The sequence below is a fragment of the Oncorhynchus kisutch genome, linkage group LG6, assembly GCF_002021735.2.
Source record: "Oncorhynchus kisutch isolate 150728-3 linkage group LG6, Okis_V2, whole genome shotgun sequence".
Taxonomy (NCBI): Eukaryota; Metazoa; Chordata; class Actinopteri; order Salmoniformes; family Salmonidae; genus Oncorhynchus; species Oncorhynchus kisutch.
The window spans coordinates 61,869,351-61,880,612 of NC_034179.2; the positions used below are offsets into that span (position 1 = coordinate 61,869,351).

General features: G+C 40.3%; 1 protein-coding gene across 4 annotated transcripts; it reads left to right on the top strand.

Annotated features, from left to right (window-relative positions):
* Positions 1-678: 678 nt before the first annotated feature.
* Positions 679-4,908, top strand: LOC109893102 (uncharacterized). Of its 4 annotated transcripts, none has more exons than XM_020486148.2 (4): positions 681-975; positions 3,174-3,658; positions 3,955-4,050; positions 4,176-4,908. In XM_020486148.2, the coding sequence occupies exons 1-4, from the start codon at positions 732-734 to the stop codon at positions 4,692-4,694; spliced, it is 1,344 nt and encodes a 447-aa protein (XP_020341737.1). In that variant the 5' UTR covers positions 681-731; the 3' UTR covers positions 4,695-4,908. The 4 variants fall into 4 exon arrangements, with proteins under 4 accessions (XP_020341740.1, XP_020341737.1, XP_020341738.1 ...); XM_020486149.2 differs by having other exon boundaries at positions 682-975; positions 3,955-3,981; XM_020486150.2 differs by having other exon boundaries at positions 682-975; positions 3,955-3,960.
* Positions 4,909-11,262: the final 6,354 nt, after the last annotated feature.

Below are 11,262 nucleotides of genomic sequence, written 5' to 3' on the forward strand. Positions count from 1 at the left end.
GCTGGGCCTTAAATTTGGCAGAAGCAATCGGGCCTAGGTAGGGTAAGGCCTGAACGATGCGGACATGGGTAGTGCTCAGCTTAAAATTCATGCAACTGCAGGGCTCTGCTATACTGACCAATGAGAGCGCAGCTTCCTGTGCAGTGGTCTTTCGGTTACAGAAGCACGGAGACCTGTCCAGAATTACTTGTGGAAGAATATTTGTGCCATGAACTTTGACAAATGAATAATTTACTATTATAAACAGGGGGGTTTGAGCCCTGAATGTTGATTGGCTGAAGGCCATGTTCTATCAGACCGTATACCTAATTACATTGGTAAACAGTTTATAATAGCAATAATAGCAAAAACGCACATTGGGGGTTTGTGGGAGATTGCCAATATTCCACAGTGATGGCTGTGTCCAGGCACTCTGTGTTGCGTTGTACTTAAGAACAGCCATAATACATCGTATATTGGCCATATACTACACCCCCATGGGCCTTATTGCTTAAGTGTCCAACGTGGAATAACATCTAAAGGCAATTATTATTATTACTCATGGATCAATTGATTTAAAGTCTTTGCTACTAGTCGCTTTATGGACACCACGGTTGAATCAGATCACCCATTACACAAACTCCACAGCAGGTGGCGGTAATGAAACTTCTGTCAAGCCACTCAGTGGATGAACGAGGAACAGAGCATGCGCACACTTCATTGTTTTGTACTGTTCGGTAGGAAGAGAGTACATGTGGAATTCTGTTCGGACAGGACAGAACAACGATTTTCATTCTGCGAAAATGGCTAAAATATCGTTGCTGAGAGTGCTTCTCAATGAACGATTAACAGCAGTTGCTGATGAGATATTTGGGGCTGTTGAAAAAACGGTGGCAGAGTACCAGGAAGAAATCTATCGTTCTAAGGAGGAGAACGAGAAGCTACGGAGGCTGCTTGATATCGTTCTTAAACCAGATATAAAGTTGCATAGATCGGGTTAGTAACGTTAATTGATTAAAATGTGTGTATATGAAACATTTTAAAAGGGAAAACAACTGTTAGAAAACAACTCAACAACAGCTACCACCCATCCAGGAGCCTATTCACAACCAATACCAATCTAATTTCACCTCGTTTTAAAAGTCAAACTTTGTTTTAAACTACTTTTTACGTGCATTTGCAGAAAAACAGTCGCTAAACTGGTGGCATATGAATAAAAAATAAACTCGACATGCAACAATTTCAACGGTTTTACTTAGTTGAATCAGGCCCTCTATGGATTTCACACGACTGGGTAGGGGCGCAGCTATGGGAGGGCATAGACCCACCCACGTAGGAGTCAGGCCCACCCACTGGGGAGCCAGGCCCAGCCAATCAGAATGAGTTTTCCCCACAAAAGGGCTTATTACAGACAGAAATACACCTCAGCCGGATGTGGAGGTCCCGGGCTGGTGTGGTCACACGTGGGCTGCGGTTGTGAGGCCAGTTGGACGTACTGCCAAGTTCTCTAAAACAACGTTTGATGCGGCTTATGGTAGACAGTATTTTTGTGCATTCAAATTGCCATTGATAAAATGCAATTGGGTTTGTTGTCCGTCACTTATGTTTGCCCATACCATAACCCCACCACCATTATGGGGCACTCTATTCACAGCGTTTGACATCAGCAAACGGCTTGTCCGTACAACGCCATACACGTTCTGCGGTTGTGAGCCAGGTTGGACGTGCTGCCAAATTCTTTAAAAAGACATTGGTAGAGAAATTAACATTACATTCCCTGGTGGAACAGTTCTGGTTCAGTTCTGGTGGACATTCCTGCAGTCAGCATGTCTATGCACACTCCATCAACTTGAGACATCTGTGGTATTTGTGTTGTGTGACAAAACTGCACGTTTTTGGTCCCCAGCACAAGTTGCAGCTGTGTAATGATCATGCTGTTTAATCAGTTTCTAGATGTGCCACACCCATCAGATGGATGGATTACATGTATCTTCTAAAATGTCTGTGTTCAGTTGCAGTTGGATCATTGGAATTTACAAAATGCTCTGTTTATTAAAATAAATGTTTTACTCCATGAAGTAATCCAACAATGTGTACACCGCCATTTTGTCTATTTCAAATTTTCTCTCGTTGATCGAGACAGGTGAGTGTCATCATGACATGCGGCACTTTTGGGTGGACCCACCTATCTGTCAACGAGAGAAGATTTGAAATAGACAAGATGCCAGTGTACACATTGTTGGGTTACTTCACGGAGCAAAAAACAATGTATTTATTTTAATAACGGAGCATTTCAAATGAACCACCTGATTGATTGGCCTGGTGCCGCTTGTAATATATATATATAATTTTTTTTACTTGACCTTTATTTAACTAGGCAAGTCAGTTAAGAACAAATTCTTATTTACAATGACGGCCAAACCTGGACGAACCTAATAGACTTGAGCTCCCTCGTCTCCACTGCTACAGCCACCTTTCAACTACGCTACTCTAGTTACTAGGCTACTGTATTGTGGTCGCAGTATTGACAACAGAAATGCTACGGTCATTTTAATGAATCAATAATTAGTCATAAAAAGAGGTAGCCTACCCTTTGGCTGTCTGTCATGTTCCAGTAGGCCTAAAGGAGTTCATTATGCATTTTTCTACAGTGATTATTATGCACCGAAGTAGGTAAGGTAGCTCCCGGGCTGCTGGCATGCATTGCATGATCAGCACTGCAAATGTGAACCGCTAGCCATTGAGCATATAGGCATGTTGCATATGAATGCTCAAAATAGATATACTTGTATTAGGCGGTGGGCTATAGATTTCATGAAAAATATTTCTACATTTTCTGGTTAGTATGCTGCAGTTGATTGACTGGTCCCTCGAGTAATGTCAAAGTCCATTGTTTCAGAACGCCAAACCCTAACGTTCAAAACTACTTTGCAAACCGTTGGTTTAAAATTCCTATTGATTCATTTTTAGGGATATCATTTTCATCAGTAAACAGACAAACAATACTGTGGTGCCTGGTGAAGGATTTCCTTCTCCATGACCACTTGTTTCATATACACCCTTTAAGTAAATAACCAAGTACATGTATAGCTTCTCAGGTGTGTGTGGGGGGGGGGGGGTCACAATTATGTTGTCTTGGTTTATTATTGTTGTCAGCTGAATTCACTTAGTCATCCGTTTCATCCTTCCTCCAGACCTACAGCAGCTCACTGTCTCTGAAAAGGTTCCCCCTGAGCAGCAGGACTGTGAACAGGAGTTGAGCCCCAGTCTGGGGCAGGAGGACCCAGAGGCCACACAGATTAATGAGCAGGAGCTCAGGACCAGTCACGGGAGAGAGCAGCTTCATGCTCTGGAGTCAAAAGACCCTAATGTTATATTCACAATTGCTTGTGTCAAAAGCTTGTGCCAGAATCCGGTCTCAACTGAGCCTTCACATATTTACCAAACCCAAAGTGTGGAATATGAACAGGGACCCTCTCTACCAAGCACTTCAACAGAACAGATCAAAACAGAACCTGATGGAGAGGGCTACATGTCATTAGAACCAACCAGTGAACCTCAGCCCCTCTCTGCATTTCATCACTATTCTGCAGTTCAGCGTGAAAACAGAATACTCCTCAGTGTGGCAAGTGGAGAGCTTCCATCAGGGTCAAAGCCATCGGAATCAAAGAGAGCACGGGTCAGTCAAATTGGTACTGCTGGTCTTCATTGGGGCACGTTATGTGGGGATTCCTTTCACACCACATTTTCTGTTATGACCAGAGTGCATGCTAGTGAGAGAGAACCTGTGTGTGTGTGTGTGTGTAGAATACTTTAAGTCAAAACAAAGTTTAGTAGATAATCTTGAAACTAACGTTAACACACATTTGATTAAATGGAAATGTCTTTTTTTTCTTTTCTTTTTTTTGCACATATGTCTCTTGCAAATATAATCTGAACCTGCACATGGAGACTCATGATGAGAAATCTTTCCAGTGCCAGGTCTGTGATGATTGCTGTAAGGTAAAGGGTACTCTCATAAAACATCAGAAGACTCACATAAGGGAAAATGGAGCAATGAAATGGCAGCAGGTCTGTTAAATGAAAGGGAATCCCATGAAAGTAACTTGAGAATTTAGTGCCATCAGTGAGAAGGTATATGAATAGATTAAAGTAGAATTACTTCTAGGTATTCTGATTCTGCATCTGTCCTGCAGGATCGAGGCCCCGCTGCTGCCACAGCAAGCCAGTCCCTGGACCCTACTCTTTCCTCACCACCTTTCCACCGCCCAGCTGTGCCCCGTTCCATTGCATGGCGCCAAAAGAGGAAGGGGGAGGAATATGCACACGCCCAGCAGCAGGGCGCTCTTTACCCAAAACGCTCAAATGTATACCGCTCGAAGGTACATCCTGACATTTCCATTCCTCATCTGACACCAGAATATGACGAACTGCTCACCAACCGCAGCGGGGGCCGTCCGGACCGCTATGCTGTTTTGCTATTCCGTGCATGCGTAAGCGAAGAGAGATACCGCGAGTGGGAACAGAATACCAACTGGGATGGATCACGAGGAAAATTTGGCTTGCCAGTGAATCTCCGAATGTTCATCAGGACCACTGTGTCTCAAAAGTTTCCTTCCATGAGTGATGTAACCCGAAAAAATATAAAAGACAGAGTAAATGAGTACTTGAGGTCACCGAGGAAGTCTGGACATGGACTGCTCTCGCTTATCTAAGGAATTAGGCATATTTCAGACCGTTCTCATAATCACTTCCTTTCCTAGCTGAGGTGATTACAAACAGCTGCCTACAGTATGTACAGAAACTCTCATTGTCCTGTTTGTCACACTGTACAGTACCTTAATGCGAATCTGCATTTTGAAATACAAAAAAAATTAATGCATTTAAATATTTTATTAATAAAAACACAAAGATGTTGATGAAAAAGTACTCTAGATTCTATATTTTTATTAGAATACTGGGCTTACCGTAGTGATGGAGGCTGGTCACAGTTCATGCCTTGATGAGCCATTCAATTGGACAATAGCTAACCAAAACTCTCAATAGAGTACCACAGTATGAGTAATAACATAGTTGTCAAACACTGAAATGGTTCAAATCGTTGTTTTTCCCAATTGGGGATTTTAGAAACACTTCAAATAAGGGCTGTGTTTTACGGGAGAGTATTAGAGCCATGTGAAGATAAAGACATCTATGGGTGGTGGTACATGGATATTTATTCTTCTTGCATTAGTAGTACTTAAAAAAAAGTATTAAGTGCCAATATTTTGAGAATAAACAAAACATTTAATTTAGGCAAAGTCAATTTTGACATTTTGAGAAAGTTATATTTCAAGAGTAAAGTATGGTATTTGGTTATTAAGCACATAACCATATAGCCCTAATCCCCCTTAACCTAACCTTATTTAAACCAATTTGTAAATAGGTCATGGTAGATCAGGAATTCACCATTTATCAGCATAGAATATCCCATATCATACATCTAACTCTCCATTTCATTCTCTTAAACACATCCTGCTCAGCTTACATTTAAATCAAATCAAATTTTATTTGTCACATACACATGGTTAGCAGATGTTAATGCGAGTGTAGCGAAATGCTTGTGCTTCTAGTTCCGACAATGCAGTAATAACCAACAAGTAATCTAACTAACAATTCCAAACTACTGTCTTATACACAGTGTAAGGGGATAAAGAATATGTACATAAGGATATATGAATGATATATGAATGAGTGATGGTACAGAGCACACACATATAGGCTTACACTGCCAACTCCTCCTGCCCCTGCTTTACGTCCCTCATCTTCACTGACCTCACTCCCACTTGGACCCTCTACAACAGAAGACAAGTATTGCCAACATGGAAAAGCAATAAGAATGTGTCTTGTACACAAGTAAATAGCCTGTGGCGGAGATAAACTGCACAGTCATGTTGTGTCACTCATTTGACAAATGGATTCAATATTCAAGTTAAGGCTATTGGAAACACTTCATAGCAAAACATAATATGTGTGACTAACTTTATTTTCCCAGAAGGAATTTAATTTGTGCTGTCAGATACATCAAGCACACTTTAATTTAAAACACACAACAGTGCATTATTACATTAAAAAACAGGGCATGTGTACATTAGCAAATAAAATACAGTGCATGCGGGTGTAGCCTATTAATAAATGTATCCATAAATCGCTAAATAGGTAGCCAGGGTGCCTAGGAGGACAGTGCAGCACTCACTCAGTATCCTTATGGAGGCAGGTATAATGCTAGAAGCCACTTCCACTATCCTGGGCCCCAATGGTAGGAAGGCATACATTGGTTAGAAATTATGTCCTTGCCCTTTTTGTGTGCCTTTTCTTGTCTTTGAGGCTGCATAGCCGGTTACCTACTATCTTGAAACTCACTGACAACTTCTTTCATTTACTTTTCCAGCCTGTTATAGTTTGTGTCTCTTGGACATTCGGTTTCTGCTTTATAAAAAATTCAAATTTTGGTCATTTTTCCGCTGTTCCGGTAAATTCCACCAGATGGCGAATGGAATCTTATTGCAAATGTACAAAACATCACCAATCACGACATGGCCATTTCTCCTAAATGGAAAAGACTTCGAAGACAAAACTTGGTGAGCATAGGTTTGGACTAATGGGCTGTTAGCCCCGAAACAAGATGGCGTTGAGGCCTCAAAGCTTTTTGAGTTAAGGCCATTTTTCTGGGATTAAAGGTCAAAAATGAAAATAGAGCTCTAATTTGACCACTTCACGTCAAAGTACATGAACCTACGGTGTGAGGAAAAAAGAACCAGCCCTTTATCTATCGTAATTTAAGAGAAATCGTACAATGTACAATTGGTGATGTTCAAAGTGTTTTGTTTTTTTTTATCAAAAAAGTTACAGATCCAGTTGCGGCATGTTCAGACAAGTCCGTTAAGGTGTGCTTCGGAACTCTACGTGATTTTCTGTGATTTTCTGAAATAACACTCAATCATTCAACCCTCTGTAAATAAGTCAGTTCTTAACATAAATACTTAAAACTCAAAAATCTGTAAGAGCCTACCCCAAGGAGGATATGTTTTCACTTTCAGCTTCCTGTGTCAACCGGAAGTGCCTTAAATTGGGGTCCTAGGGGCTGTTTTCGAAGGGTTAAAAATGTCACATCTTTCCAAAATACTGTATGTGTGATTGGGCAACCCTCATAAACTGTAAATCAGTCATTTCTCCCAAAAGATGTAAATGAAAAAACTCTCTCTCTCTCCCTCACACACACACACACACACACACACACACACACACACACACACACACACACACACACACACACACACACACACACACACACACACACACAGTGCGGGCTTAAAGACATGCAGAGCCTGCAATGGCATTACCATAATCTCTAGGCAGTGCCGAGTTCAACGAGACACCCTGCTTGATCGTAGCTTGCTCTGAGCGCAGCAACCATGAAAAAAAGTTGACCCATAATGAAGCCTGTCCCTAAATTGTAGGTACTTTTGGGGGACAGTGGCGGAACCGTTAGGGTTAGAAGGACAATTCATCCACAGGAATGTTCCTAAGGTCCTCCCGATCTGTGCAAGCCTAACCTTGACCATGTGGCATTATCCCTTAACAGTGAAAACAGGGTTTTTTCATCTCACAGTTTACAATGAAATCTGTCCCCATAGGAATACATTGCCTGCTCCCCTAAATTCAACCTGAAGCCTATGTGGGTTATGAATGCCTTATGAACCTGTCTTCGATGACAATTCATCAGGCCACTATGAGGTCTACCTGTGTTGATTCTAAGCTTCCTGGAGCAACCGGAAGTGGTTACATGGGGGAGGAAATTAAAGTTGTAATCAGCTCTGCAATGCTTGTTTAAAAAATAGAGATACCTTGAAAAATATATAATTTTCAATTAATCGAAAATGAGACGTGGCAATCTGCACAAAGGCAAATGGGAATTTTTTTAATATTGGATGAGCTTTTCTTAGTAATCTACTTGAGAACCATTTAGGGTTCAAGTAAAACTTTTGAATAAGTGAAGCTTTTAGAGAGAGGTTTAGTGCTTTTATATTTAATCATCTCAACCCACCCAATTGATATTCATTATATACTGTAGATAGGCACACTTTATCTTGTGTGGTTTAGGGTCCTAGATAAAGACAAATATTTTTTGCTCATATGATTTGAAAACGAATCATCAGGAGTTGGCAGCGCCATAAGTAAGTGAGTAAACTGAGATACGACTAAGGAGTTAATCAGGGCAATTTTTCCATAAATAGACAGGTATTTACCTACATGGTTGCAGGATCTTGTCTATTTTTACAAGTTATCTTTTGAAATTCATTGTGGAGAGCTCATTTATGTATTTTGTGATATGAATACCAAGCATGTCTACTTTACCGTCAGCCCATTTATAGGTAAACTGCAGGGTAGTGTCGAAGTTTTATTCTTTAAATATCCAATACGTAATATTGTACACTTATCATAATTAGGTTTTAGTCCAGAGTCCAGAAAAGTTATCTAGATCTTCAATGAGATATTGCAGGGATCTAGCTTGTGGACTTCATATAAAACTTGAGTCATTGGCATACATGGACACCTTTGTTTTTAAGCCTTGGATTTCTAATCCTCTAATGTTGATATTTCATCTGATTTTAATAACTAGCATTTCGATGGCCATAACAAATAGATATGGTGACAGCGGACACCCTCGTTTAACTCCGCTTGACAATTCAAAACTCTCTGAGAAGTAGCCGTTATTTACTATTTTACACCTGGGGTTGTTATACATTACTTTTACCCATTTTATAAGAGAATCACCAACATTGAAAACATCCAGGCATTTATAAATAAAATCCAGTTTTGAGGCCCCCCCTGGAGTTCGGTGGCCCCCCCAGATAATATATGAACATGTCATAAGAAATGGCAAAATATGTTGAATTGCAGGAAATTTTCTTTAACAAAAAACAGTCCAATGCCGCCTCTTTCTCAATTTTCAAACAGAAATGTGTTATGCAATTTAATCTATGTGTCACTCTGGTAATGCTCACCGTGACCAAAATATCTAGTTCATTGGCTAAGCTAGCCACTTGTAGCTAGCCAGTAACTCCTCCAGTATGTGTTGACGTAATTTCACAGGATCTTTGTTCGGATGGAAGCTGTAGAGTTTGGTAAGAAATAGCACTTCTGTAGCCCAAATACACTACCGGTCAAAAGTTTTAGAACCTACTAATTCAAGGGTTTTTTCTTTATTTTTCTTTCAAGGACTTTCAATGTTCAAATGGCTTGCATTGAGCAATAGCCCTGGTTTCCACAGACAGTGTAGTATATTCTGAGCCTGTGTAACATAGGATGTGAAATCTGAAACCACTGGGATGCCCTTCCTATCATTTAATTTGCTCGTCCGAATGTCCAACTCCTGGCAGAAGCCTATGCCACAGCCACTGACAAACCAGTGGCGAGTGAGTTCCAAATGATTTCCGGAATCCAAGCTAGTAATCTGTGAGATATTCACAGCGATAGGGACAGATGTTTTGATCAACAGAGACCTTTAGAAAATAGTCAAATTTTCTTTAACACTAAACATACAAATATGTATTTTACAGTTATAAGGAAGGTGAAACCTTATAGTTAGTCATATTATAATTGTATTAAACTATATTTAGAAAGCATATAAGTCATTTCAAGCTTTATTCATACAGTTTTGTTGAATAGGAAATATACATAAATATTTATTTATACTGTGTACTTGAACTTGTGTGCTCAAAAGTACCTACACTACACCTCAGAAATGTATAACTATTTATACCAGAAAGGTGAGGTTTTAACCTTTTGGAGTATGCAATATTACTACTTATTGTTTTTTGCCCTCATGATAATTACTTTTGGGAATTATGTAGATTACATTTAGTTACATTTAACTGGTTTGGTTTAACTGGTTTGGTATTTTGGTATTTTATTAGGATCCCCATTAGCTGTTGCAAAAGCAGCAGCTACTATTCCTGGGGTCCACACAAAACATGAAACATAATACAGAATGACACTCATGCTGCCAAACATACCCTTGTAAAACTGACCATCCTACCAATCCTCGACTTCGGCGATGTCATTTACAAAATAGCCTCCAATACCCTACTAAACAAATTGGATGCAGTCTATCACAGTGCCATCCGTTTTGTCACCAAAGCCCAATATACTACCCACCATTGCGACCTGTACGCTCTCGTTGGCTGGCCCTCGCTTCATACTCGTCGCCAAACCCACTGGCTCCATGTCATCTACAAGACCCTGCTAGGTAAAGTCCCCCCTTATCTCAGCTCGCTGGTCACCATAGCATCACCCACCTGTAGCACGCGCTCCAGCAGGTATATCTCTCTGGTCACCCCCAAAACCAATTCTTTCTTTGGCCGCCTCTCCTTCCAGTTCTCTGCTGCCAATGACTGGAACGAACTACAAAAATCTCTGAAACTGGAAACACTTATCTCCTTCACTAGCTTTAAGCACCAGCTGTCAGAGCAGCTCACAGATTACTGCACCTGTACATAGCCCATCTATAATTTAGCCCAAACAACTACCTCTTTCCCTGCTGTATTTATTTTATTTATGTATTTATTTTGCTCCTTTGCACCCCATTATTTTTATTTCTACTTTGCACATTCTTCCACTGCAAATCTACCATTCCAGTGTTTTACTTGCTATATTGTATTTACTTTGCCACCCTTATCTCACCTCATTTGCTCACATCATATATAGACTTGTTTCTACTGTATTATTGACTGTATGTTTATTTTACTCCATGTGTAACTCTGTGTTGTTGTATGTGTTGAGCTGCTTTGCTTTATCTTGGCCAGGTCGCAATTGTAAATGAGAACTTCTTCTCAACTTGCCTACCTGGTTAAATAAAGGTGAAAAAAATATATAAAAAAATAAAAAACCTGGATTCCAATCAATGAGATGAGATTATAGATGTTGGTTAGAGCTGCCTTGCCATATAAAAAAACTAATTTGAGTTTGCTATTCACAAGAAGCATTGCCTGATGTGAACCTTGCCTCGAACAAAAGGGATCTCAGAAGACCTAAGATTAAGAATTGTTGACTTGCATAAAGCTGGAAAGGGTTACACAAGTATCTCTAAAAGCCTTGATGTCCATCAGTCCACGGTAAGACATTGTCTATTAATGGAGAAAGTTCAGCACTGTTGCTACTCTCCCTAGGAGTATCCGTCCTGCAAAGATGACTGCAAGAGCACAGTGCAGAATGCTCAATGAGGTTAAGAAGAATGTCAGC